This window comes from Chlorocebus sabaeus, chromosome 12 (assembly GCF_047675955.1).
Source record: "Chlorocebus sabaeus isolate Y175 chromosome 12, mChlSab1.0.hap1, whole genome shotgun sequence".
In the NCBI taxonomy this organism is placed as follows: domain Eukaryota; kingdom Metazoa; phylum Chordata; class Mammalia; order Primates; family Cercopithecidae; genus Chlorocebus; species Chlorocebus sabaeus.
Genome location: NC_132915.1, coordinates 87,212,348 through 87,239,544, shown reverse-complemented (window position 1 = coordinate 87,239,544; position 27,197 = coordinate 87,212,348). Strand labels below are relative to the sequence as shown.

The 27,197-nt window shown below is 41.5% G+C and overlaps 1 protein-coding gene across 4 annotated transcripts in view; it reads left to right on the top strand.

Moving 5' to 3' along the window:
• ASTN2 (astrotactin 2) overlaps positions 1 to 27,197 on the top strand; it is a 987,199-nt gene that overhangs the window by 190,216 nt on the left and 769,786 nt on the right. For all 4 annotated transcript variants that reach the window (XM_007968251.3, XM_007968252.3, XM_007968250.3 and 1 more), the window contains exon 3: positions 14,604 to 14,988. In XM_007968251.3, the coding sequence (XP_007966442.1) occupies positions 14,604 to 14,988 (385 nt within the window). The remainder of the gene's footprint in view (positions 1 to 14,603; positions 14,989 to 27,197) is intronic.

Here is a 27,197-nt window from a genome sequence, read left to right as displayed (position 1 = left end):
GTGTGTGACAGCAAGGTCTCAGGGAACAGATCTTGAGGTTCAGCACAACTGGTAGGGCTTGGAGGCAGGGAGCATTATCAGTGTTACAACTGAGATATTCTCTGAGCCAGGAAAGAAAGCATTGTCTACCAGATTCCCCTGCAGCCTGGGCCCTGGGTTGCCTGTCCTGCCAGCAGGGGTGGAAATTATCTCAGGGATGAGAGGAGTTGTTAAGGGTAAGGTGGCAGGTAGCTGGGCAACTGTCTCTACTACCTGTATTACTCAGGATATATTGAACTTCATGATTTGTTTTTTGTTTTGTTTTGTTTTTTGTTTTGTTTTTTGAGATGGAGTCTCACTCTGTTGCTCAGGCTGGAGTACAGTGGCACCATCTTGGCTCACTTTAACCTCCACCTCCCAGGTTCAAGCGATCCTCCCAGGTTCAAGCGATCCTCCTGCCTCAACCCCCCTAGTAGCTGGGATTACAGGCACATGCCACCATGACCAGCTAATTTTTGTATTTTCAGTAGCGTTGGGGTTTCGCCATGTTGGCCAGGCTGGTCTCGAACTCCTGACCTCAGGTGATCCACCTGCCTCGGCCTCCTAAAGTGCTGGGATTCCAGGTGTGAGCCACCATGCCTGGCCTGAACTCCACGTTTTTAAATACTCAGGAGACAAAGGACAGCAAGGTAAAGAGGAAAGAATGAATCATACCAGCTCAGCCCCAGTGGGTACATCAAGGATACTGGCCAGCTTTTATTTCCTACTCCTGTCATTCCACAAACCACTCCCATTGAATCCTCTCTCTTTCCCCTTCTCATTGATGGACATCTTATGCTTGACTCTGTGCCCCTAGTAACTAACTTTCCAGGGGTCTTCTTGATCAGGCCCAGTAGGGGAGATCCTGAGACCATCACAACATGCCTTCAAGACAATTGGCAGCTGCAGCATCAAGGCTGGAAAATGGCAGCAAAACAGTGCCTCTAAGAGGCTCCTATTGTGTGATTTGTAATAGGTTTTGAAAAAGGTTGATGGATAGATGACAGAGTATCAGAAATACTGGAAAGCTGATAGATTTGCAGTTTTGTTTCTTTTGTGACTTAAGTTACTCTGCTTGAGTTACCTGTGGTTTTTGGAGTCCCTTTCTTTAACAACACCTCTTTACAAAGTTCTGATGAGTGTAAATTACTTGAGGATGTATATAGTTCTTTTAAAAACATGATTACCAATGAAGTCCTTACATAGAGAAGAAAAGACACCTGTTATTATTGATCATTTTAAAACTGGGGAAACTGAGGCTGAAAAAGGTAACACGACTAGCCAAGGGATGTACAGCTAATCAGCAAGCCAGAATTTGAACCCAAAACCATTGTTTTTTGAGGCACATTATTGATACCGTCTTTCTCTAAAGTCCTATTATTTCCATCTAGATATAGTAATAGTAACAACAAATAGATACAGCTATCAGTTTGCTTTTTGGGTAAGGTTATTGTGCTTGAGCAGTTGCATCTGACATCCCTTTCACCCCTTTACTTTCTGGCTCAGTATCTTCTAGGTATTTATAAATAAATAAATAAATAAATAAATAAATAAATAAATAAATAAATAATAAACCAGCTTGGAATTCAGACCACCTATTCCTCTTTGGTCCAACAGTAGAGAGAGAGAGGAGTAAATAGCTAGTTATCACACTTGTGTCTTCATTATCCCCATACCCAGTACCTCTTACCTGGGCATCAAAAGGGGACTAACAGCAATGTTTTCTTTATTCACTATATATCTTCCAGCCTTCAGTCCTGGGGTTTAGGCTGAGGATAGAATTGGTAAATAACTCATATCTGGTTCTTGTCCTTGAGGAGCTACTAAACCATTCTGAGAGACATCTATCTATTTACTCATGTATTCATCCATCCAGTCATCCATCCGTCTATCCACCCATCCCTACATCCATTAATCTATTCATACACTCCATAAATAACTACTAAGCATTGACAAAACCCTAAGTGCTGTTCTTGGTGCTGAAGACAGTAATGAACAAAACAAAAGTCCCTACATTATGGAAGTTCCATTCTATTAAGGCCATGAACAAAGTTAACAAATTAGTGTGTAATATAATAAAAGGGAGAGGTAATTGATATAAAGTTAAAACAAGGAAAGGAAATAGAGATCTGGAGATGGAGACAAAGGTGAAGGGCACTATAGTAGAGCAGGTGCAAAGGGAAGCCTTCACCCACAGGACTATGTCTTGGTGATAGACCAGCAATCCCTGACCATGACCCTCACCCACACCAACTCCCATAACCCCCACCCACGATTTCTAAAGAAGCCAGCATCAGCCTCACTCTGCCACCAGCTCCCTTCAGAAACTCCATCCCCACATGAAACTTATTTTTCATGTATTAGTATTAGCCACGCTCTCACTGACCTCCATCCTCCTCTCTTTTCCCTACTTCCAACCTCAGAAGGCTTTGTTGTTGGCACAGTATTTTAAGGTTGGCACAATATTAGGGATCTCACATCAGCCCTGTGAATCTGCAACACATTCCTGGGGAATGATGTACTGAGCAAAGGATGCAGGCTTTTCATTCTGCCGACTCTCCAGACACACTGAACGTTTCAAGATTATTGCAGCAGCATGCAGCAGACAAACAGGATTCTGGAGCCAAATGTGTGTCTTGTTACTGACTTCTGACTTTTCAGCCTTGGAGAGCAAAAACCCTCTTGAAAGTTTCACTTTTATCATCTGTTAATGAAGTTAAAAATGCTTAGTTCATTTGCTTGCTATGGCCACCCTGTTAAAAAACAAACAAACAAACAAACAAAACAACCCACTTTATGAAGACCTATGAGCTTTCTGCAAACTTCTTTTACTTTATAAGGGGACAAGGTAAAGACTGGGACTTAAGTTTCCTGATTTCTTTCTCAATATGTTTTTCCTCTGCCAGAATTTTTTAAACCGTCTTTTGTTGAGCACTGACTGTATTCTAGACATTATGTTGGATTGCTTTTTGCATTCACTTGTTTAATTTTCACAATAGTCTATTTCAGTGATGAAATGTTAGTCTCATTAAGATGAGAAAGATGAGGATATGAGAAATTTAGTAGCCTATCCAAGGTTCCATAGCTGGTAAATGACAGCACAGCTACTCAAACCCAAAGCCATCAACTCCAGAGCCTGCACCATTAACCACCACACAGTTTAGCTGATTATCCAGTCTTCTGTCACATTTTGGGCATGAGTGTACTTGATTGGACGGGTATGTTCTTCACACCTTTGAACTCAACTATAATTGAAATTGCAAGAAAAATCTTTTTTATCCTCACTTTCTCTACATTTTACACTTGGAAGCTGTGAGAAACTCTTTGCCCCTTACCATGTTTCCCTATTACATGGAGCTTGCTAAACTATGCATTGTGATAACTGCCTGCTTACTTATGTGTTTCCACAAACCAGCTGTGAGTTATTCAAGGGCATACCTGTGTATTTCTAAATCGAGGCAGAAGGTTTGGTACAGGGTCAGAAAATTACAGTAATAGTAGTAAGAGTTAAGCCAATGACTACCACTTATTGAATGTTTTATGCAGGTCAAGGGCTGTGTGGCATATTTTACATATATCACCTTATCCAGTCTTCACAACAGCCTTTTTGGTGAATGGTATTATTCCTGTATTACACCTGTGAAGACTGAACATCGCAGAGAGAATGTCCCAAGTTCCCATTACTGGTGGGTGACAGAGTAAAACTGGGAACTTAGGTCTGCCTGCTTCCAGGTATGACCTTACCCTGGGGAATAAGTAAATCAATGAATGAGGGCAAAGCTCCTCTCTGGCCACTTGGGTTCATCTGTATGTTTTCATGACTCAAAGAATGGGAAGAAACTCAATTCTCCTAAAGATGTTTTCCCCCACCTTCTCCATTCACCCATCCTTCAGAGTGGGATTTGCGACAGAACTTCAGAGGCCACCTGAGGACATGAAGTGGAATGCTTGGTGTTAAATGGTTCATGACTTGTGTTAAATGGTTCATGTGAATTACCTTCAGTCCTCTCTTACAGACAGATGGAGGACTGCCAGACAGGCGTGGGTGTATTTTGGTCAACTGCCCTTAGAGAGGCATTTATGATGGATTTTTTCATTCTTTCTTTCAACAAGTAATTGAAGATCTACTACTATGTGCTGTGTACCATTCAAATTCAACGAAAAATAAATAAAACCCTGCCGTTCCTTTCACTGCCTCTCAGTGTAGAAATACAATAAATACATAATGAGGGCTACTCAGTATCAGACACTGAGCTGCATCCTGGGAAAACAGAAATGATTAAGAACACCCTCAATGGGCACTAGGGTGGTAGGAGGGAGTCAAACTATGATGCAATTTGCTGCATGCTCTGGCATACGAAAGCATGAGTCACTGCAAGACCTAACAGGTGGTACTTAACCCAGTCAGAAAAAGCAGGTTTCAGAAAACTCATGACCTACAAGCTGAGGCTTAAAGGACTAGACAAAGAAGTGAGGGAAGGGCATTTCAGACAGAGGGAGCATGAGCAAAAGCACAGAAGCGTGAAATGCTGTGAAGGATACAGGATGGTTTACTGGTTTAATATATGCATTTATACCTGTAATACCAGGCAGGATGTCATAAGAATATATGTATTTCATCTCTTCCAAAACGCTTTCCACTTTGCCTTTGCTTTTCTAATTTTCTAGAGTATTAGAGCTGGGATGGCTGTTAGAAACCATCCAATCCCACCTACTCACCCCAAACAGGGGAAGGGATCACGATCACAGTTTGGAGTCTGTGGGAGGAATGCAGCTGGGAAACTGTATAGAGAATATCTGATTGTATAGTGAAGGGGAGGTAGTGGTTTCACCACTACTCTGTATCAAAATGTTTTTTAGGAGACAAGATCTTACATAAATAATAAAGATCCACTACTTGCAAGCTGTTAGCTAACTGTGTTATACCCTGCAATCTCAGTTAATCCTCCACAGATTCTCCCACTTAGGTATTAGTAAACCAATTCATAGATAAGAAAACCCAAGTGACTTATCCAAAGACACCTAAGTCAAACAGACATAGGTTTGAGTCATGACCGTACTAATAAAAAGGTCAATAGAAAAACCTATGTCTGTCTAACTTATGGGAAAACGCTGGCGTCTCCAAGCATTTTTTAGCCTTCTCCTTGATAAATTTTTTTTTTTTTTTTTTTTTTTTTTTTGAGACTGAGTCTGGCTCTGTCACCCAGGCTGGAGTGCAGTGGCCGGATCTCAGCTCACTGCAAGCTCCGCCTCCCGGGTTTACGCCATTCTCCTGCCTCAGCCTCCGGAGTAGCTGGGACTACAGGCGCCTGCCACCTTGCCCAGCTAGTTTTTTGTACTTTTTAGTAGAGACGGGGTTTCACCGTGTTAGCCAGGATGGTCTCGATCTCCTGACCTCGTGATCCGCCCGTCTCAGCCTCCCAAAGTTCTGGGATTACAGGCTTGAACCATCGCACCCGGCCGATAAATTTTTATAGAATTCAGTATGTTATCCCAGGATTTTGACCCTGTTCTAATCTGATCTAAAGATGATTAAGGAAGTTTGAGCTGGGGGTAGTGGTGAACGCATTCCAAAGAACCAATGTGTTTTTACTTTATTCCTTTGACGTTATCTTTGGAAGTAAAATAGTATCTCTAATAGACACATGGTAAGTAGATGATTTATTTAAAAGAGAAATACGTTTCATTTTCTATAATGGGACTTCTTAAGTAGGTCACCCTATATCTGTCTAGAGGCAAAAAAGAAATATAGATAAATATAGCTGACTATAGAAATATTAACGTAGGTATGAGTATATTTTTACAAATGTGAATACATACATATACACACATGTATACACACAAATTCTTATTTGTTGTGCTTTTTTCTTTTATTGTTCACACATGTCAATGTATCTCTTCATTTGATTACATGCTGGTATCTTATATAACTTTCTGGAAGATTCCCCAAGAAAAAATAAGATGTAGATAGGTAGCTTCCTCCCTAATCCAGTGACAGAATCTAGACCTCAGTGTCATTGTTGACACCCCCTTCCTTACCAGTAGACACAAGTCTTCCTATCCTGGTAACTGACATGCCACTTTAACTTACTTCTAGTCTCATCATCTCTCTCTTAGACTAGGGATTCTCAACCTCTCCACTATTGACATTTGGGGCCAGTTAATTCTTTGTTGTACTTGGATGTCCTGTGCATGTAGGGTGTGTACAGATTCCCCAACTTCTTCCCACTAGATGCTAGTACTCTCTCCCCTAAGTTGTGACAACCAAAAAAAATGTTTCTATTACCAAATGTCTCCCTTGAGACAGTCCCAGTTTCTGAGATAGTGAACCCACAGTTTATTGGGAATTTCCCCCAGTGGAAAATCTTATCATATATATTTTCTACCTGGTTATATGGTTTTAAGCAGTTTATCTTCTGAGTCTCCTTTTTTTTTTTTTTTTTTAACATCTGTATGCTGGGCATAATAATCTAACCTGTAGGGCAGCTAAGTAAAGAGCATCAACAACTCTAATACAAGGTAGGAAGTGCTGAAGATCCTTAAGTGAGGGTTTAAGGCGAAGCACTGTGGGAGTGCAGAGGATAATGAAATTCCTTCTGGCTGCACATGGGGAGGGGAAGAGCCTACGAGTTCATAAAGGAGATGCATGGAAGTTAACAGTGAAGTATGGGTGGTATTTGGATGTGTAGATGTAAGGGTGAGGAATAAGAATGAGGGTATCATTCCAGGTAAAGTAAATGGCTTCTACAAAAACACCTCAGGACCAAGAGTTTGGTCCCTGGCAGCCACAATGCCATGATGGTGAGAACTGATGATCCACTGGGCCTTCTCTTCTCCACTCACCTAATGACAGAGCTAGTGGGAAAGGAGGCTCGGGCTCCAAGTACTCTGATAAGTCTCCTTTCAGGCCCCAGCTTCCTGGGAGCAGAGTTTCATTGTGGTTGGATACTTAGCACCATGCCTGCTCTGTAGCAAGAGCTTAGTAGGAGTGATTGCGTGGATGGCCAAAGCACACATTTGAAGGGTATTTCAAAAGCATATGTTCGAGACAAGGTTATCCACAAAGATAGATGACGAGGACTTGAACTGTCAAACTACTGGACTCTTAGCTTAGTCAATAGGGAGGGGATCAGTTTCCATGTGTGCCTTAGTTATGGTAAGTAAGATGGATTGAGAATAGCGGGAAAGGGGGAATAAAGTATGGAAGATCATTCAGCATGTGTTAAAATTATCATGATGAAAATCCATGAAAACTAGGGCATAGGACAGCCATAGAGTAGAGAGAAACGGAAAGTTATAGAAGCTATTTTGTATATCAAATTGTCACAATTCACATGTTTCCTTAGCAGCTTTGGAGGGTGTTGGCTGCATATTCTGTCTCCAAAACTATTTTAGGATGTTTTGTGATGTTGGTCAAGTCACTTCCATCCTTTGAGTCTCAGTTTCTTTCTTGTTCCTTTTTTTTTTTTCCTAACACTAAAGACTTAGACTATTTTCTAATAATTATTCCAGCTTAAACATAGACTGGAGCCTGAAAGGAGACATCTCAGATCACTTGGATCCTGGGCCCCCTTCCCCACTAGCTCTGTCATTAGGCAAGTGGCCAAAAGAAGGCCCAGTGGCTCACCAGTTCTCAGCCATCATGGCGTCGTTGCTGCCAGGGACCAGAAACAAGTGGCGAGAAGAGAAGGACATTACTTGAGAGAATATGCATGTTCACAGCTCTGAGGATTAAGGGCCCGTGTTCTTATCACTGCAGAACAGAGTATTATAAATCCAGTCTTAGAATACCAAATCCCCTTGCGGCTTGGCTGTAGTGAGGGAATATTAAAAAGGCCGGAGACAGAAATAATCAGTTTCCGAATGACACATTGTCAAATACAGCATTTTTCATATTATCCCTTTCTTTCCTTTCTCTGGTTCCTTCTTTCATGCCTCGATATTTTAACATGAAAAATAGATTAAAATGAGGCCAGGCCAAACAGCGTACTGAGTTTGACTTTTTAGTTTCTTGGTGGGGTGGTTTGAAGTGCTTTATACTTTTTATCTCTCTGTATTTTTCCGTTTTTGAGGTTGTGTATGTAAGAAAACCAGCTGAAGGCACTGGCATTGGAGAAAGTCAAAGCAGCAAAGGGGCATACAAGGTTTGATAGGTGCCCTGTTGATGCTGGGGTCAGAGCTAAAACAAGGACTTGAGTTTGCCTTCCTCTGGAAAGTCTGGTGAACATTGTCAGTTTCTGGATGTGTTTATTAAGCACTTTCCCTGGGCCAAGCACTGGAACTAAGGCTGGATAAATGGTAGGGGTAAACAGCAACTCTAGACCTTGAATGGGAAAATGGTCATACAGATGATTGGATCATGACAGCCAGAGGACTGGAGCCAGGAAAGCCTCACCCCAACCTGAAAACACAGAGATGTTCCCTGGGGAAGTGATCTCCAAGCTTAGACAGCTGAGTGGGCTGAGATCCATAGGTCAAGGGCAGTGCATTAGTTTCTTGGGGCTTCCATATTAAATTACTGCACACTGGATAGCTTAAAACATGAGAAGTTTATTCTTTCATGGTTCAGGAAGCCAGAAGTTCAAAATCATGATGTCAGCAAGGTTTGCTCCTCCTGGAGACTCTGAGGGAGAATCTGTCCCATGACTTTCTACCAGTTTCTCATGGTTGCTGATGACCTTCGGCATTCCTTGGCTTGCAGATGCATCACTCGGATCTCTGTCTTCATCTTCATGTGAGCTTCTTCCCTGTGTGCCCACTCCTGTTCTTATGAGGACACCAGTCATTGGATTTAGGACCCACTTTAATCCAATATGACTTCATCTTAACTAATTACCTCTGCAAATATCCTATTTCCAAATGAAGTCACCTTCTGAGATTCCAGGTGGAGCGAGTGAGAGGGTGCTTCAGGCTTAGGGGGTAGTGAGTGCAGAAGAGGGAGCATCATACTTTGGATGATGCCAACTGCCCAGGGTGACTCCAGGACAGGTAGGACAGGTGTGGCTTGTGGGGAGTTGGGGAATGAGAAGGAAGCAGGGACCCAGTTATGAGGGGCTTTGGGTACCAGGTGAGGGAACCTGGACATTATTTTAAGGACCCTAAGAAACCAGGAGAGGGATTTGAACAAGGGAGACTGGGGTGAAAGGATTTGGTTTGTGATAGACATATAGGGAAGCTGAAGGAATGATGCTAGTATTTGTTGACTTTTGTGGTGCCAGATCCTTTATCCAGACCTTTGAATGTCTTGTTTAATCCTTAACATAACTCTTCACACTGTGAACAATCAGCCTCATTTTAAAGGGAGCCTACTACAGTCCAAGGAGGTAAAATGTAACAAACTTGTCACAGCCGACAGCAAGGAGGGAAGCAGGGATTCTCATGCTGGCCTGTATGCCCCCAGGCACCCGGTTGCCCCATCAGAGCACTCTGCCCTTGACACCTCCCACCTTCACCCTTGTCTTGTTCCCCTGGGGAATCTGAGACTCACTGTCAGTAATAGAACCAGAGAAACAGGCTGATCCTGCCTAGAGAGACTTGTAATGGGGAAGGTTCCAGAAGGGATAGGGGTGCACTTTCTTTCTCACATCTCTTCTCTACCTCCTCCCTGAAAGCTTCTTGAAATTCTCGTAAGGTGATGGTAAAACAGATCACCCCAAGATCCGTCCAGCTTACAACCTCACAGAAGCAACCCCCTAACTAATAGGCTGGTGTTATTATTTCTAGAACTTGCAGTGACTTCCTCAGCCTTATTTGTCTAGGGCTGCCCTGCAGTGAGCACGGTCCAAATCGGACTTGGCATCAGGTCGCCCCTGAGGCCAGCAGGGTCTCAGCTTGTCGCCCTTGGAGACTTCGCGTCTTCTTAACTTGCTTCTTAAAAATTCACAGCCATCTTCCTAGGTCTTTTCCTTCCTCCTCAGCTCCCCTCTTGCCCTGTAGCATTTTTTTTCACTACCTGGGCCTGTGTTTGCTCCTGGTGTGGACTCAGAGGCTGGACACGCTAACCCTGCTGAGCACTGATCAATTGCTCCTGCTTTTCTGTTTGCTTACCTCTGGTGTGGGAAGCCGATAAAGAAGGGAGTATGTAATTCTATGAGTGTGGACTAGGACAGCAGCCTGGACCGGTGCAGGTGGACACAGTCTACACTTCCTTCTTGATTCTGAGTCACTCATCTGCATTCTTTGGGTGAGATGTCTCACTATGACAGAGGCAGCCAGATGGTTCTCTTGAGCTCCTTTGCTTGTGCACAGCACTCTTCAGTTTTTACAGGATATCACAGCTGTTTTCAGATTTGATTTGCACAGCAGCCCCAGGGGGTACCATGAATGAAGGTTTTCTTCTATCACAGGTTTACCCATGTGCCGGGCACTAAACAAAGTATCCCATGTCCATCAGCTCATATCTCACTTCCCTCGATAAAGAAGTCTATGATCCAATTTTATAGATAATAAAATTGTTAATCAGAAAAATTAAATTCTGTGTCCAAGATAGCCCAGCTTATATGTGTAGCATTAGATTTCAACCTTGTGTTTCTGAGCCCCAGTCTTAGCTGCTTCTAACTGTGTGATAGAGTATTACAAGTATTGGCCAAGTCCAATTTACTGATTAATAAACTGAAGGTCCATAAGAGCAGGCCAAGGTCAGATAGTAAGTAAACTTGAATTTAGAACCTTTTTCCCATATGTTTTGAGACTGTATCCAATTTGATGTATTCTACTACTTTTTCAAGGTCTAGGGAGGGAGGGCTGGTCAGACTGGTGCTTGCAACATTACCTAAGTTGCTACCATGTCTTAGATGACGCCTCCTGAGTTCTTTAGAAGCCCAACCTAGAATGTCTATTTCAGTAGTCAGTGGCGTGGTGAGCCCCAGAATACTGGGATTCTGCTTTCACCAAGTTCTTGCAATAAAACTCGAATCTGTAATGGAAACCAGGTGGTCAGTGACTCAGCTAGAGGTGATGAAAGCTGAGTTCAGGGCAGGCTGGGGAGTGAGGACAAGGAACCTGTGCCCTAATGGGAAAGCCATAGCCACTAGCTTGGGCTCATATCAGATGGCAAGGCCATCTGATGGCTAAAGAATCAATGGGTCAGTAAACTAAAGGGAAGCTCAAGCTCAGTACCTCCCAAACAAGGAGGATCCCTCTGCCACATCCTTCTGGAAGTTTCCTATGTTGAGAAATCTGTACCTGAAATTGCATAGGTAACTTGATAAGGAAGAAGTGAGACTGGGCAGGGGCTAATTAGGCTTTTGCTCCTGTCCCTTCTCCACTCCAAGAACAGTTTTAAAGTCGTGCTAGAGCTAGTTTGAATCTCAGTTGCACTATCTTGAGTAAATGACCTTTTGTCTCTGTGCCTCAGTTTCTAACTTAACGTAGGATGATCACAGGTGTAAAGGTGAATGAAAGAGCACATATCAAGCATTTGGTCCAGACTGAGAAGCATTTGGGGATCCAAGGCAAGTTGTGCAGAATAGGTATATAGGGCCAGAAAGTCGTCATTCATTCATTCATTCCTTTATTCATTCAACACAGAATCTATACTTGCTGAATTCTGTTGACAGTAACAATAGCTAACGACCTGCCATACCCTGTACCCCTACACTATATTAAGTACCCCACAAGCATCTTATTTAGCCTTCATGCCCCAATGAGGTGACATTATGACTCTTGTCCTTGTTTAACCCATGAGAAAGCCAAAGATCTAGAAAGATAAAGTGACCTAGTCAAGGTCACACAGTGTCTAAGCAGTAGAACTTGGATAAAATCATGTCAGTCTGATGCCAACACTTAGCCATTTACTGCTGGAAGGCTCTCGGGGCAAAGGATACAAGGAGGGAAGGAAGGGGCATTAGTAGTTGCAGGTGGATGGGTTGGTTAGGCCTCATCTTTACTAGGTCAGTATTGGTCCTGGGATCTGACCACAGAGTCCAACAACCATAATTGGGATATACTGAGTTGGATGAGGAATGAAGGCCCAGAAACCATGCAAGGCCTTAGCCTCTTACTGAATGAAACACCCAAATGTGAGAAGACAGAGGGTGGGGTCAGGCAAGGAGATTCCCCCAGGGGCATCAATGGGGCAGAATGAAAAGCTTCTCTGAAGAGAAGATGCACCCATTGCACATCTGGAAGATGAATTTGAAAATAATACTTTCCTTTTCCCTTTTCGTGCACCCTCAATATCTTTCCTCCTTCTCCCCTTCCCTCTCTTTAGTCAATGAGAATATCTGTTCAGTAACCAAGGGCTGTGCAATGGAGATCTGGGGTCCAGTCACAGCTCCACCACTTCCTGGCCCTTTTAATCCAACTGGACCTGGAATTAAATCCTGACTGTGTGACTTCAAGCTAGTTTCTTACTTCTCTGAATCACCTTTTCCTCATCTATACAGCAGAAACTAATTTCTATCACATAGTCTTGTCTTGAAGATTAAATAAAATAACATTCAGTAAAGGTGTGAAGGAGAGGGTCAGCCCTTGTGTTTATCAAGGATTAGTGTTGCCCCAGTCATTTTGTCTCTTCACTCTCCCTCTCTATCACCTCTCTCCTCTTCACTCGTCCTCATGCCCTCCCTCTCCTTTTCTTATTTCTGAAACACAAAAAAATCCCAGACAAATCGTATCATGTCACACATAATTTTGTGACACAGAGCAATCACCATCATATGTTCTATAGAGGAAAAAAAGATTCATTGTTGTTTTTTAAGGTGATATATACAGAATCACCTCTGGTATACACATGCGGTTACACATATATTTAATAGATTCTACACACACACACACACAAATACACATATAAATACACGTACTTATTGCTTTGTTTGATTTGTGCATTTGTTTTTATCTTATGACATCCAGAGAAACTTTCTTGGGGAAACCAAAGTAGCTCACTGCTGAACTCAAGGCAGGGCTTCAGCCCCTGTTCCAGAGCTATCAGCCACACCTACATACCTGGTCACCAACTCTTAGTCCTCTTATCCACCCAGTCCCCCCACCTCTGTGGAGGTGCTGAATTTCAGCATAGTGAGCTGAGGGTCCTGCAAATAGAACATGCCAGTTTTCTAATATCAAATATAGTCAGCAGGATGGCTGAGTCATTTCAGCAGACAGTGTTCTTCTTGGCCTAAACAGGTGTGTTTAACAGCAGCCACCTTTGCCCCCAAGATAACGTATTCACAGCTAACTTCTGTCATCTTTGTTAGATGCTGTACAGATAGTTGTCAGAATTTGTTCTTGCCTTCAGTGAGATCATAGCCACGGAGAAGCCATCAACCACACAGGTGGAATTGAAAGAATGTAGGCTCTAGAGTTAAAAAGCAAAAACAAACAAAATAAACACACCAAAAGTAAGGCTCACATATTACTCGGCCACTTACTGTCTCAGTTTCTGGGTCTCTTGATTTTTTGAAGCCTCTCTCTTACTCTCTATACAACAAGGGTGATTCCTCCTGACTCCAGGGGTTACACAGCAGGCGTTCAACAAAGTGTCTTCCAATCTCCCAAACAGGAAGCAGAGTATAAAGTGAAGAAAAGCAAGGGAAGTGATGAGGGCCTACCCATCAGAAGAGAGGTTTCTGGCACAGAACAACTGAGGGGAGGCCTGGAGAATGCAAACCTTCCACTTCAAGCTCACGACAGGTTGTTATGTGGATTACAGATGTGTTTTGAAAATACCTCTGCCCTGAAGGATCTCACAGACCAGGGTATTTCATGAATCATATGAGTCATGTAAGATATGTACATGAACACATTAGCTTATTTAAAATTAATGTATGATAATGCAGACTCAAACATTTAGGAGTTGGGTGTATCAAAGAAAAAAATGTGTGTGTGTATATATATATATGTGTGTATATATATATTTATCAGTTGACCTTGAAATTCTGATTAAAGGAGTCCTAGAAAAGTGCATTTTCATTCACTCATTTACCAAATGTTTGTTAAGGACCTACTTTGTCCCAGTTCCCTTATTGAAATTCAGAAATTTAAAGACTAGTGTTTCTGAAAAATGAAGAAAGTACAAGTTATGCAGAAATTATGTTTGATTTAATAATGCTATCTTATATTTGCAGCAAGACGTAACAAAGTCTACTACTGTCTCTTGAGCCTTCAGTTAACTCATTCTACAGATGAGGAAGCAAGGTCAGGGAGCGTAGGCAATTGTCCTTGGGTTGTTCAACTGGTGGGAGGTGAAGTCTGGATTCAGACATTCACCTGGATGAAGCCTAAGCCCTGACCCTTCCTGACACTGAGCCATCTGTATTGCCCTGACATGACCATTATCCATTTGATTTGCTTCCTATGGCAAGCTTGTGAAGAAGGAAGAGCAGGGATTCGTACTCATCCTTTATACCTATGGAAAGCAAGGCTCAGAGAAGTCAAGAAGTTTGCCCAGGGTCACACAGTTTGTTGGTGAAAAAGTTAGGTTTGAAACAGTGTCTCTCTAGCTTAAGAACCATAGCTGATGGTTCCTGAGGCTCTATGAGCCAAACCCAGGGATCCTGGCAGAGTGTAGTGGACAGGAAAATCCCCTGTGGTCCTCGAATCCAAAGAACAGTGGCCCATTTGTGTGTTCTTCCTTCCTGCTCCAGGGTGGCCTCATCGCACTGCTGCTGCTGCTGCTGGTGTTCACCGTGGCGCTGTATGCCCAGCGACGTTGGCAGAAGCGTCGCCGCATCCCCCAGAAGAGCGCAAGCACAGAAGCCACTCATGAGATCCACTACATCCCATCTGTGCTGCTGGGTCCCCAGGCGCGGGAGAGCTTCCGTTCCTCCCGGCTGCAAACCCACAATTCTGTCATCGGCGTGCCCATCCGGGAGACTCCCATCCTGGATGACTATGACTGTGAGGAGGACGAGGAGCCACCTAGGCGGGCCAACCATGTCTCCCGCGAGGACGAATTTGGCAGCCAGGTGACCCACACTCTGGACAGTCTGGGACGTCCAGGGGAAGAGAAGGTGGACTTTGAGAAGAAAGGTGAGTCCTCCATGTCACAGCCCATTTTCCAGGGGGCATTTTGAAAAGATGGGAAGAGGTGCGGAAGCTGGGCGGTTGGGGACTACAGGCAGTATTTTCTGGGATAAGCCACTTTGGATTTATGACTTTGGATTTCTGTTGGGTTATCAAGTTTGTCTTCTCTGATTCTTCAGTAGTGATGGGAGAATAAGAGAGTGTCAGTACTCCCAGAACTGGAGTTGTGAGGAGCCTCAGAGGGTATGCAGTCCAACATCTTTCCAGTGTCTCTTGATTACCTCCTTTGACAGCTTTCTCACTACTCGGGAAATAGGCCATCTCATTTCTACACCATTACTGACTATTAGAGGGTTTCTTCTTATACCAACTTGAAATCTGTGTTCATGGTCCTCCATGTCCAAAAGGAAAGTGATCTGATATTCTTTTTCCAAGGTAGCTCTTGGGAAATTTGACACAAAAATAAAAGAGCCTGTACATTTTAACCAACCTAAACACCCCAGTTTCTTTAAATAGTCTCATATGAAGCATTTTTCAGACATTTCACCTTCCTGGTCACTGCTGTCTAGATAGAACTTTTTTACATCCTGGACCAGAATACCCAAACTGACACTCTTCTTCATCAAGGTGGGAATGATCCAAGGCTGAGAAAAATGGGATTTTTGCCTCCTTCTTGCCAACTGTTAGGCTTCTGTTGATGCAACTTGACATCCCATTTGTTTGTTACAGTTATTGCTGCCTCATATTAGACTTCTTTTATGTTTTTTATATTGATGAATAATGCTCGTGTGTATTTATGGAATATGTAGTGATATTTTGATCCATATAATATATGGTGATCAGATCAGGGTAATTAGTATATCAATCATCTTAAACATTGATCATTTCTCTGTGTTGGGAATGTTCGATATGCTCCTAGTTATTTGAAACTATGTATTACATTAACAAGCATAGTCATCTTTAAGTGGTACAGGACACTAGAAATTATTACACTTCTCTAGCTGTAATTTTATTTCCTTTAATAAATTTCTCCCTATTCCTGTCTCCCTCCTACCTTTTCCAGCTTCTAATATCCTCTGTATCCTACTAGTAACCTCTAGCATTCGTTTACTTCTATGAGATCAATAATTTTCAGCTTCCACATATGAGTAAGAACATGTGGTATTTAACTTTCTGTTCCTGTCTTATTTTGCTTAATATAATGTTCTCCAGTTCCATCCAGGTTGCCATGAATGAAAGGATTTCATTCTTATTTATGGCTGAATTGTATTTCATTGTGTATGTATACCACATTTTCTTTATCTAGTCATCTGTTGTTGGACACCTAGGTTGATTCCATATCTTGACCCTTGTGGATAATCCTGCAGTAAGCATGCAGTTGCAGATATCTCTTCAATAAGTTGATTTCCTTTAATTTGGATAAATACCAAGTCATGGGATTAGTCGATATATGGTATTTCTTTTTGTAGGTTTTATAGCAACTTTCAAACTGTTCTATGTAGTGACTGTACTAGTTTACATTCCCATGAATAGTGTATAAGAGTTTTCTTTTCTCTGCATTCTCACCAACATTCGTTATTTTTGACTTTTTTATAGTAGCCATTCTAACTGAGATGAGATTATACCTCATTGTGTTTTTTGATTTGCATGTACCTGATATTTACTAATGAGGAGCATGTTTATATTTGTTGGTCACTTGTATGTCTTTTGAGAAATTTCTGTTCAGAATCATTTGTTTGTTTATTTATTTATTTATTTATTTATTTATTTATGAGACGGAGTCTCTCTCTATCGCCCAGGCTGGAGTACAGTGGCCAGATCTCAGCTCACTGCAAGCTCCACCTCCCGGGTTTACGCCATTCTCCTGCCTCAGCCTCCCGAGTAGCTGGGACTACAGGCGCCTGCCACCTCGCCCGGCTAGTTTTTTGTATTTTTTAGTAGAGACGTGGTTTCACCAGGTTAGCCAGGATGGTCTCAATCTCCTGACCTCGTGATCCGCCCGTCTCAGCCTCCCAAAGTGCTGGGATTACAGGCTTGAGCCACCGCGCCTGGCCTTGTCCATTTTTAAATTAGATTGGAGGGTTTTGTTGTTTTGTTTTGTTTTGTTTTGTTTTGTTTTGTTTTGCTATTGGAATGTTTGAGTCTCTTGTATATTCTGGATATTAATTCCCTATTGGATGAGTATTTTATGAATATTTTCTCCCATTCTGTAAGTTGTCTTTTCACTCTGTTTCCTTTGCTGTGCAGAAACTTTTTAGTTTGATATACAATCTTGTCTACTTTTGCTTTTTTGCCTGTGCTTTTAAGGTCTTATTTACAAAATCTTTTTTCAGAACAATGTCTTGAAGTGTTTCCCCTACATTTTCTTCTAGTATGTTTATCATTTCAGGTCTTACATTTAGGTCTTTGATTCATTGTAAATTAATTTTTTATTAGATGAAAGTAGGGGTCTAGTTTCATTCTTTTGCATACGCACGTTCAGTTTTCTCAGCAGTATTTACTGGAGAGACTGCTATTTCCCTACTAAGTGTTCTTGGCACCTTTGCAAAAAGTCAGTAGACTGTAAATAAATTTCTGGGTTCTCTATTTGGTTTCATTCATCTATGTGTCTGTTTTTATGCCAGTACCATACTGCTTTGGTTACTACAGCTTTGCAGTATATTTTGAGGTCTGGAAGTGCGATGCTTCCAATTTTTTTTTTCTCAAGATTGCTTTGGCTATTTGGGGTATTCTGTGGTTCCATACAATTTTTTTTTTTTCTGTGAAGAATATCATTGGTATTTTGATAGGAATTGCATTGAACCTGGAGATTTCTTTGGGTTGTATTTTCATTTTAACAATATTAATTCTTCTGACACATGAGCATGGGAGGGCTTTTCATTTTTTTGCATCCTCTTCAATTTATTTCATCAATGTTTCATGCCTTTTCTTGTAGAGATGTTTTTCCTCTCTGGTTACATTGATTTCTGTGTATTGTATTGTTTTATAGCTCTTGTAGATGGGATTTCCTTCTTGGTTTCTTTTTCAGCTAGTTTGTTTATGTATAGAAGTGCTTCTAATTTTTATATGTTGATTTTGCATCCTACAACTTTACTGAGTTACTTTATCTGTTAGTTATTAGTCTGTTCTCACACTGCTATAAAGAACTGAGACTGGGTAATGTATAAAGACAAGAGGTTTAATTGACTTACAATTCCACAGCTATACAGGAGGCATGGTTGGGGAGGCCTCAGGAAACTTACAATCATGGCGAAATAGTGACAGGGAAGCAAGAACCTTCTTCACATGGCAGAGCAGGAGAGAGAGCAATGGGAGAAGTGCTAAACACTTTTAAACAAACAGATCTCATGAGAACTCACTCACTATTCCAATAACAGCAAAGGAGAAATCCACCCCCAAGACCCAATCACCTCCCACCACCAGTTCCCTCCCCCAACATTGGGGATTATAATTCAAGATGAGGTTTGGGTGAAGACACAGAGCCAAACCTATCACATTTGTAAGACATTTTGGTAGACTCTTTAGGTTTTTCTGGGAATAAGATAAGAGAATTTGACTTCTTCCTTTCCAATTTGGATGTTTGTCATTTCTTTCTGTTGCCTAACTGCTCTGGCTAGGAATTCTAGTATTGTGTTTTACAGGAATGATTAGAGTGGACATGTTTGTCTTGTTTGGTAAGATGTTAGCTGTGGATTTGTCATATATGACCTTTATTATGTTGAGGTACTTTCCTTCTGTAACTAATTTATTAAGAGTTTTTATCACAAGGAGATATTTAACATTTCAAAAGCTTATTGATGTTTTTTGCTTTGAGATGATCATATGGTTTTTGTCCATCATTCTATTGATTGTCCTTCATTTTATTGACGTGAAATATGTTTATTGATTTGCATATGTTAAACTATCCTTATATGCCTGGGATAAATACCACTTGATCATGGTATATTATCTTTTTGACATGTTGGATTCAGTTTGCTAGTACTTTATTGAGGATTTTTGCATACACTTTCATCAGGGATATTGGCCTGTAGTTTTCTTTTTGTGTGTGTGTCCTTGTTTGATTTTGGTATCAGGGTGATGCATGTCTTGTAGAATGAATTAGAAAGAATTCCCTCTGCTTCAATGTTTTGAAATAGTTGCGGAAGAATTGTTATTAATTCTTCTTTATACATTCAGTAGAATTCAGTGGTGAAGCCATCTGGTCCTGTACTTTTCTTTGTTGGAAGACTTTTTATTTTTGACTCAATCTCATTACTTGTTTTGCTCTGTTACGGTTTTCCATTTCTTCGTGGTTCAATTTTGTTGAGTTGTGAGTGTCCAGAAATTTATCTATTTTCTCCGTTTTCAAATTTATTGGCCTATAGCTGTTCATAATAGCCTTTGACTTTGTATTTACTTGTATCATTTTGTATTTCTGTGATATCCATTGTGATGTCTCCCTTTTCATTTCTGATTTTATTTATATGAATGTTCTCTCTTTTTATCTTAGTTTGTCTAGCTATTAGTTTGTCAATTTTGTTTATCTTTTTAGAAACAACTTTGTGTTTTATTGATCTTTTGTTCCTGTTAGTCTTTTTGCTTATTTTTGCTCTGATCTATTTCTTTCCTTCTACTAATTTGGGGTTTGGTTTCTTCTTGCTTTCCTATATCCTTGAGGTACAATAATAGGTTACTGATTTGAAATCTTTCTAGTGCTTTGATATAGGCATTTATTACTATAAATTTGCATCTTAATATTGCTCTTGCTGTGTTCCATGGATTTTGGTATGCTGTGTTTCTGTGTTCATTTGTTTCAAGGAATTTTCAAATTTTATTCTTAATTTCTTCCTTCACTCATTGGTCAATCAGGAATATCTTATTTAATCTCCTTTTATTTGTATAGTTATGAATATTCCTGTTGTTATTGATATCTAGTTTTATTCCACTGTGATCAGATAAGATATTTGATACAATTTCAGTGTTTTAAAATTTTCTGAGATTTGTTTTGTACTCTAATATATGGCTAATCCTGGAGAATGTCCCATGTGCTGATGAAAGAATCTGCCCTTTGCAGCTGCTGGGTGAAATATTCTGTAATTATCTATCACATCTGTTTGGTCTATAGTGAAGTTTAAATATGATCTTTCTTTGATGACTTTCTGTCTAAACGATCTGTCCAATATTGAGAATAAAATGTTGAAGTCCCCCAATTATTATTTTATTGGAGTCTATCTCTCCCTTTAGATCTAGTAATATTTACTTTATGTATCAGGATGTTCTGGTGCTTACTGTAAATATGTTTACAATTGTTATATTCTCTTGCTGTATTGATCTCTTTATTATCATATAATGTTCTTCATTGTCTCTTTTTACAGCATTGAATTGAAATCTGTTTAGTCTGATATAATTCCAGCTACTTGTTCTCACTTTTGGCTTACATTTGCATTGAGTATATTTTTCCATTCCTTCAGTTTCATTCTATGTTTATCTTTACAGGAAAAGTGAATTTCTTAATGGGCAGTATATAGTTTTGTCTTATTTTTCATCCATTTGTCCTGTTTATATATTTTTAATGGGGAATTTAGTTCATTTACAGTAATTGTTATTGTTGATAGGTGGGAACTAATCAGTGTTTCACTGATTGTTTTCTGGTTGTTTTGTATATTCTTTGTTTCTTCATCTCTTATTATTTTTGCAGTTGGGTGGTTTTCTGTAGTAATAAGGTTTGATTCCTTTCTCTTTCAAAAAATATATTGCCTCTACCAGTGAGTTTTATAGTTTTGCATGTTTTCATGATCATAGTTGTTATCTTTTCACTCCCAGTTGTAAGACTTCACTGAGCATTTCTTGTAAAGCCAGCCTAGTGCTGATGAATTCCATTAGTTTTCCCATGTCTGTAACAGATTTTATTTTTTCTTCATTTGTGAAGGCTAACTTTGCTAGATACAGTATTCCTGACTGACAGTTATTTCCTTGCAGTGCTTGGAATATATCATCTCATTCTCTCCTGGCTGAGAAATCCACTGTTACTCTAATGAAAATTCCCTTATATATGACCTGACTTTTTTCTCTTGCTGATTTTGTTTGTTTATTTTTTTGTCATCGACTTTCAACAATTTGACTGTAAGACGCCTTGAAGAAGATCTGTTTGGGTTTAACCTATTTGGTTTCCTGGACCTTGATGTCCATCTCTCTCCCAAGACCTTGGAATTTTTTTGCTATTATTTCATTAAATATATTTTCATCACCTTTTCCCTTCACTTTTTCTTCTGAAACACCCCTAATATGAGTATTTTTCACTTACTCATGTCCCATGAGGCTTTCTTTTTTCTTTGTATTATTTATTCTTTCTTTTATTTTTGACTGCTTGTGTTATTTCAAAATATCTGTCTTCAAGTTTAGATTTTTTCTTCTGCTTGCCCTAGTCTGTTGTTGAAGCTCTTGATTCATATGTTTACTTTCTTCATTGAATTATTTAGCTCTTTGTTCCTGTTTGATTCTTTTTTATGGTATCTATCTCTTTGTTGAATGTATCATGTAAATCTTGAATCATTTTCTTGATATGGTTAAATAGGCTATCTTTCTTTTCTTATATCTCACTGAGTTTATTTGAAATTATTATTTAATTTTTTTGGCATTTCATATATTTTATTACGATCAGGGTCTCCTACTAGAAAATTATTGTTTTCCTTTTACAGTGACATGTTTCCTTGATTTTTCATGTTTGATGTGTCCCTATGTTGATTTCTAAGCATGTGGTAGAAAAGTTATTACTTCTAATTTTATTGAGTAGGTTTCATAGGGAAAGACTTATTTTTATAACTTGGTCTTGAGGTGTCAGTTTGGTGAGGTGTGTTGTCCTGGGTTTTAGATGCAATACCATAGTTTCTATGTAGTTAAGTTGGCTACAATTTTACATTAGTAACATTTGTAAGTTACTAGAGAGTTTGTGGTGATGGTGGTGCAGCTTTGCCAGGACTGGGCTCACTTGGCTGTTTCTCAGATCCGGGGGATGTTCATGCACACAGTGGGTCAACCAGCTTGGGGTCTGGTTCTCTGATATTGGGGCCTTGGGGCTATTCCTCTGGCCAGGAGCAAGGGCGTGCGTTTACTCAGCCGGCCTGGGGGTGAGCCTGCCAGGAACTGCTCAAAGGGATGTTTCTGAGGCTCAGAATGTAGGAGTATAGCTTTACAGCTGGCCTGGGGCTATTTCTACCGGGGGCAGCCCACAGGGATGTTTCTTAGGCCTGGCACATGGGCATAAGTTTTCTCAGTTGGTCTGGGTGCGTATCTGCCAGGAGCTGTCTTTAAACTGTTTCTTAGGCCTTCTATGTGGGTGTATGGCTGCTTGGCTGGCCTGAAAATGTGTCCGAGGGGGACAGCCCACAGGGCCTTTTCTCTAGGTTGAAACATGGGCATGCAGTGGCTTGACCAGCCTGGGTGGCTACCGTGGGTGGGTACAGGGCTGTTTCTCAGGCCTATGACATAACTGCACAGTTGTTTGGCTGGTTTGGGGTATTTCTGTGGGAGGTGGCCCACAGGACTCTTTTTGGATCTGGGACACGGCCACATAGCTGCCTGTCTAACCTGTAGGCATGTCTGCCCAAGGGGCTGTTTCTCAGGTCTGGGATATAAGTACAAGGCTACTTGGCTGGCTCAGGTGTGTGCCCTCCAGGAGTAGCCTGCAGGGCTGTTTCAGGCCTGGTGTGTAGGTGCGCAGCTGCTTGGTTAGCCTAGGGAATGTCCACAAGGAAGTGGTTCATGGGGCTGTTCAGGTTCAGGACATGGGCTCTTGGCTGCTTGGCTGTTCTGGTGGTATGCCCACCAGGGGTGTCCTGTGGGACAGTTTCTCAGGCTCTTTTTGGGGGCACAGAACTGTTAGGCAGGCCAGGGGTATATCTGTATTGGGCGGGGGCACTCTGGAGCTATTTCTCAGGTCCTGCACATGGGCATGCAGCCATTCTGCTGGCCTGGAGTTATATCAGCTGCTTGGAGGCTCAGAGGCTTCTCCCACTTGAGGGTGGGTGAGCAGTGGTTTGGCTGGCTCAAGGCAGGATAGCTGTGGGTGGGACTGTTATACTGTTTCTCTGGCTGGAAGTAGGGTAGTGGGGGTTGGTTTCTCTGCTCTGTAGGACAAGAGTCACAGCCAGTTTTAGGCCCAAGCTCTGTAAAGCTGGGCTTGTGACATTCCGCCACCCCTGTGGGCTTGGGTTAATGAAGATGGAGCCCCGTTGCTGGAGAGGTGCCATGGCTATTGGCCCACAAAGCACGGCACACTTCTGAGGTGTGTACTGTGCTGCAGCAGCTTGGCTTAGATGGTGGGTGGAAGTGAGAAGTACACATGCTGTGCTTCTAATCCAGGACAGTGCAGCTGTATACATTCTTGGTGGCTCTTTAAACTGGGCTTAGGGCTTGTGAGGACTGGAATTCTCCTGTAGTAAGGACTGTAGGTGTTTGTGGTACCAATGGGGGTGGATAGAGATCTTCTGCTTATCATTTCCCCACAGTGGGAAGTTTCTCCTGACTCTAGGCAAATCTCATCCAGTCCAGGGAAGTGGTGCTTCAGAGCCTGGGTGCCTCCACATTGCCCTCCTGGACTTCCTATCACCACAGATGCTTCTCCATTCTTCTGCTGCGTTTCAGTGTTCTGCCTTCGACAACACTCCAGTCAAAACTTAGCTGTTTATTCACTGCCTTGGTCCTTTCTTGTGGGAATATAAATGCCAGGTGTCTCTAATCATCCATCTTGCTGACATCACTCCCCTCATGTTGGACTTTTTGATGACCAATGCCTCTTGCTCCCTTTCACATATGTTGTTGCAAAGACCTATTTCCTTTGTTTTGTTTGGGGACCATTGATTATTTGGACATAAGCACAGGATGTGTTTACATTTGCCTTTATTGTCTATGGTTGCAGTTTGCTGACAGATGGAATTTAGCTATTTTCCTTTAGATAAATGCAGCAAAGGCACAGTTCTTCTTTATCTCTTCATTCCTTGTGAGACTGATGATGATAATGGGTGAAAGCTTTGGGATGGAGATCCTGGTTCAGACACTGACCACTACTTTTGAGAGCCTAGAGGAACCCTCATTTTTTAGTTTGACCCCTTCCCTGGAGCTCTGGGTTCTGCATTCTTCTTTTCTACTCCTAAGATTCTCCTCTGAAGCCCATCCTTCCTTGATGCTCAGTGGACAAACAGAAAAAGTTGGGGAGCTTTTTAAAAAGGAGTTTTTTTCCAATACTAGAAACTCAGGGAGAAAGTAGAGTGATACAGTAGATGAGAATATAGATTTTGAAGTCATCTGGACCTGGGTTCAAATCTTGCCTCATTTACTTATAGTGTGATCTTGGAAAACTGGCAATGTAACCCTCTTGGGCTCAGTTTCCTTCTTGAAGGGTTAATGGGATGATTAAATATAAAAATAAAATATGTGTAAAATACCTACCCCATGACTTGGCAAGTGGTAAGTGTTGAACTCTAAGATAGGTATGTGTAGACCTCAGTCCTTCAGTTTTAGCTGGGCTTTTGAGATCCTCTCAAATCCAGCTGTAATATTTATCTCCAGCTTTCCTTCAAGTTCTAGCCACCACGATATGCTCACTGCTCTGGAATGCTTTGAATATTCCCCTTGTCCACCATAGTCTCTTCTGTGTTTGAACTGCTGGTTTATTGTCACTATTCCCGTTTGTTTGCCTTCTCAAATGTTATTTATCATTTTCATGTGATTTCCCATCTTACAATAAGGACAGTCTGCATTTATTTTATTTCTCTATATCCTGCAATGCCCACACAGTGCCTCCTACATAGACAGTGCCCAGTGAAGGTCAGACAATAAATATGGTCTTGAAAGCATAAGGATGTTCATTTGGAAGTAATACCAGCAGGCCAAAACATCATGCTTCCCTTGTCTAAAAGAAAATCACTTAGATAAGGCAGAAAACATCTTCCTATATTTTTCAGTTTTGGCTTTTGCAGCATAACTCATTCAGCTTTGCTGTCCTTGTATGGAAAATGTTTTTCGTTTTTTTTTTTTTTTTTTTTTTTTTTTGGTTGTTTTTTAACAGCCATTCTGCCCAAGTCATAGATTTGCTGTGGGTATCCAATGATAAATGATCTCCAAACACTGGAGGAGTTTTCCTAGCCCCTAATCAGTTTCTACATCAGTTATCTTCCTCAACCCAACCCAGATGAGTAATCTACTCCCTCTTCCAGCTCCTAAAGCTGGTTGTGATTACTTTGAACTGACCACTTCCCACACTGTACAAAAATAATCAGTTTCTCTTTCTGTCTCCTAAGCTAGACTTAGAGATCTTTGAGAGAGAGTACAGTGTCCTTTATCTTTGTTTTTGTAGCATCCAGCATAGTGGCCAACACTTAATAGTAGGCCCTCTGAAAATACCTGTTGACCAACTGATTGATTGATTAGTCAGTCGATCAATCAAGATAAATCAAGGCAGCCAGGGGTGGTGGCTTACACCTGTAATCTCAGCCTTTGGGAGGTCGAAGCAGGTAGATCACATGAGGCCAGAAGTTTGAGACCAGCCAGGCCAAAATGGAAAAACCCTGTCTCTACTAAAAATCCAAAAATTAGCTAGGTATGGTGGTGCACATCTGCAATCCCAGCTACTTAGGAGGCAGAGGCACAAGAATCACTTGGACCCGGGAGATGGAGGTTGCAGTGAGCTGAGATCATGCCACTGTACTTCAGCCTGGACAACAGAGCGAGACTCTGTCTCAAAAAAAGAAACAAACAGAAAAAGATAAATCAAAACGTTGATTAGATTCTAGAATGCTCAGTTCCAGGCTTCAGGCTAGCTCACTTTTATCAAGTCTAGGGACCCTAGAAAGTAAAAAGTTAGCAGAGACCATTGGTGGTGATGAGCAGAACCCAGAAGAGAGCAACCACTGTATGAAGATGAAAACCCAGGAGGGATCATTGATGCCAGATAACTGACCACCAAGGAGAGGTGTCAAGAAGCAGCCAATACAAGCAACTTCTCTCTCCTAACACCCACACCCCAGCAGCTGTGCACACTCCCTCCACTAGGCTTCAGATGGAAAACAGCAAACATCTCCAAAGTGGGAAATCAGGTGGCAGAAGGGGGGTTACAGCCAATAATATTGTTTGATCCTCTTTTCTTCCTTTCTTGTTCTCCTTTTCCCTCTCTACCTCTCCCTCCCACTCCACCTCCGCCTTCCCCTCCCCCTCCCCCCTCCTTCTCCTCCCTTCCTCCCTCCCTTCCTTCCTTCTTTCCTTCCTTTCTTCCTTCCTTCCTCCCTTCCTCAAGCTGGAATGCAGTACGTTATGGTAATAAAGAGTCTATACTCAAGAGGCAGAATGCAACAGAAATTGAGTTTTCTATCCAGTGTCACTAGCTATTTGACTTTGGACAAGTCACATGCTCTTCTCCTATCAAAGGGGCATGCTACCAGTACTTTCCCTTGCAGTGCGATTGGGACGCTTAAATGAAATAACACATGTAAAGTGTCTGGTGCACAGTAAATGTTCCATACACATTGATGATATTGTTAATCATATCATCAGTTATCACAGTGGTTACACTTGAGCCAGCCATCATAATAGACTCCAGGATTAGATGTGAGGAAAGCAGAACCTCTGCCCTTGAAGAAAATTTCAGGAGTTTTCCTGGGAGATAAATTTTGGTAGGGGAAGGAGGGTAGGAATCTTAAGCCAAAGCTTGAATAGTGTCCTGAATCTCTGTGTCACACAGCAGGGATATGGCAGGGCTGAGGTAGAAGCCCAGATCTTTGATACCAAGCCCCAGCCTCTTGGCCAGAAGGAACCTTCTTTTTCTACATAGAATCCTTGTGCTAGATAACTGACATGCATGCTCAGAATGGACCACACAGCATCATGTTGATGGCTTATTTTATTGTGAGTTGCTGCCTCCCGGGTCCTAAGCTCCTTAAAGAGAACAGTCTTACCATTTCAGGTGCTGTACTTCTTAGCTGCCTACAAACTCTGAGTTCATATCAAAGATGGTTGTTGGTACACGACTAATGTACAACAGAGACAGCACTGGGGAAAGAATTGTGCCAGATCCAGAAGGTGCACAGGCTAACTCCAGAGAAGCAGGGGAAGGTGCTCTTGGCCTCCTCTCTCTCTGATGGTGTGCCCCAGAAGCTGCACACTTTCAGACCTACCACCCACATGGCTAAAAGATGACTTTTCTCCTTGCATTTTCTTTCAAGCAGGACTCTTTGAAACATTAA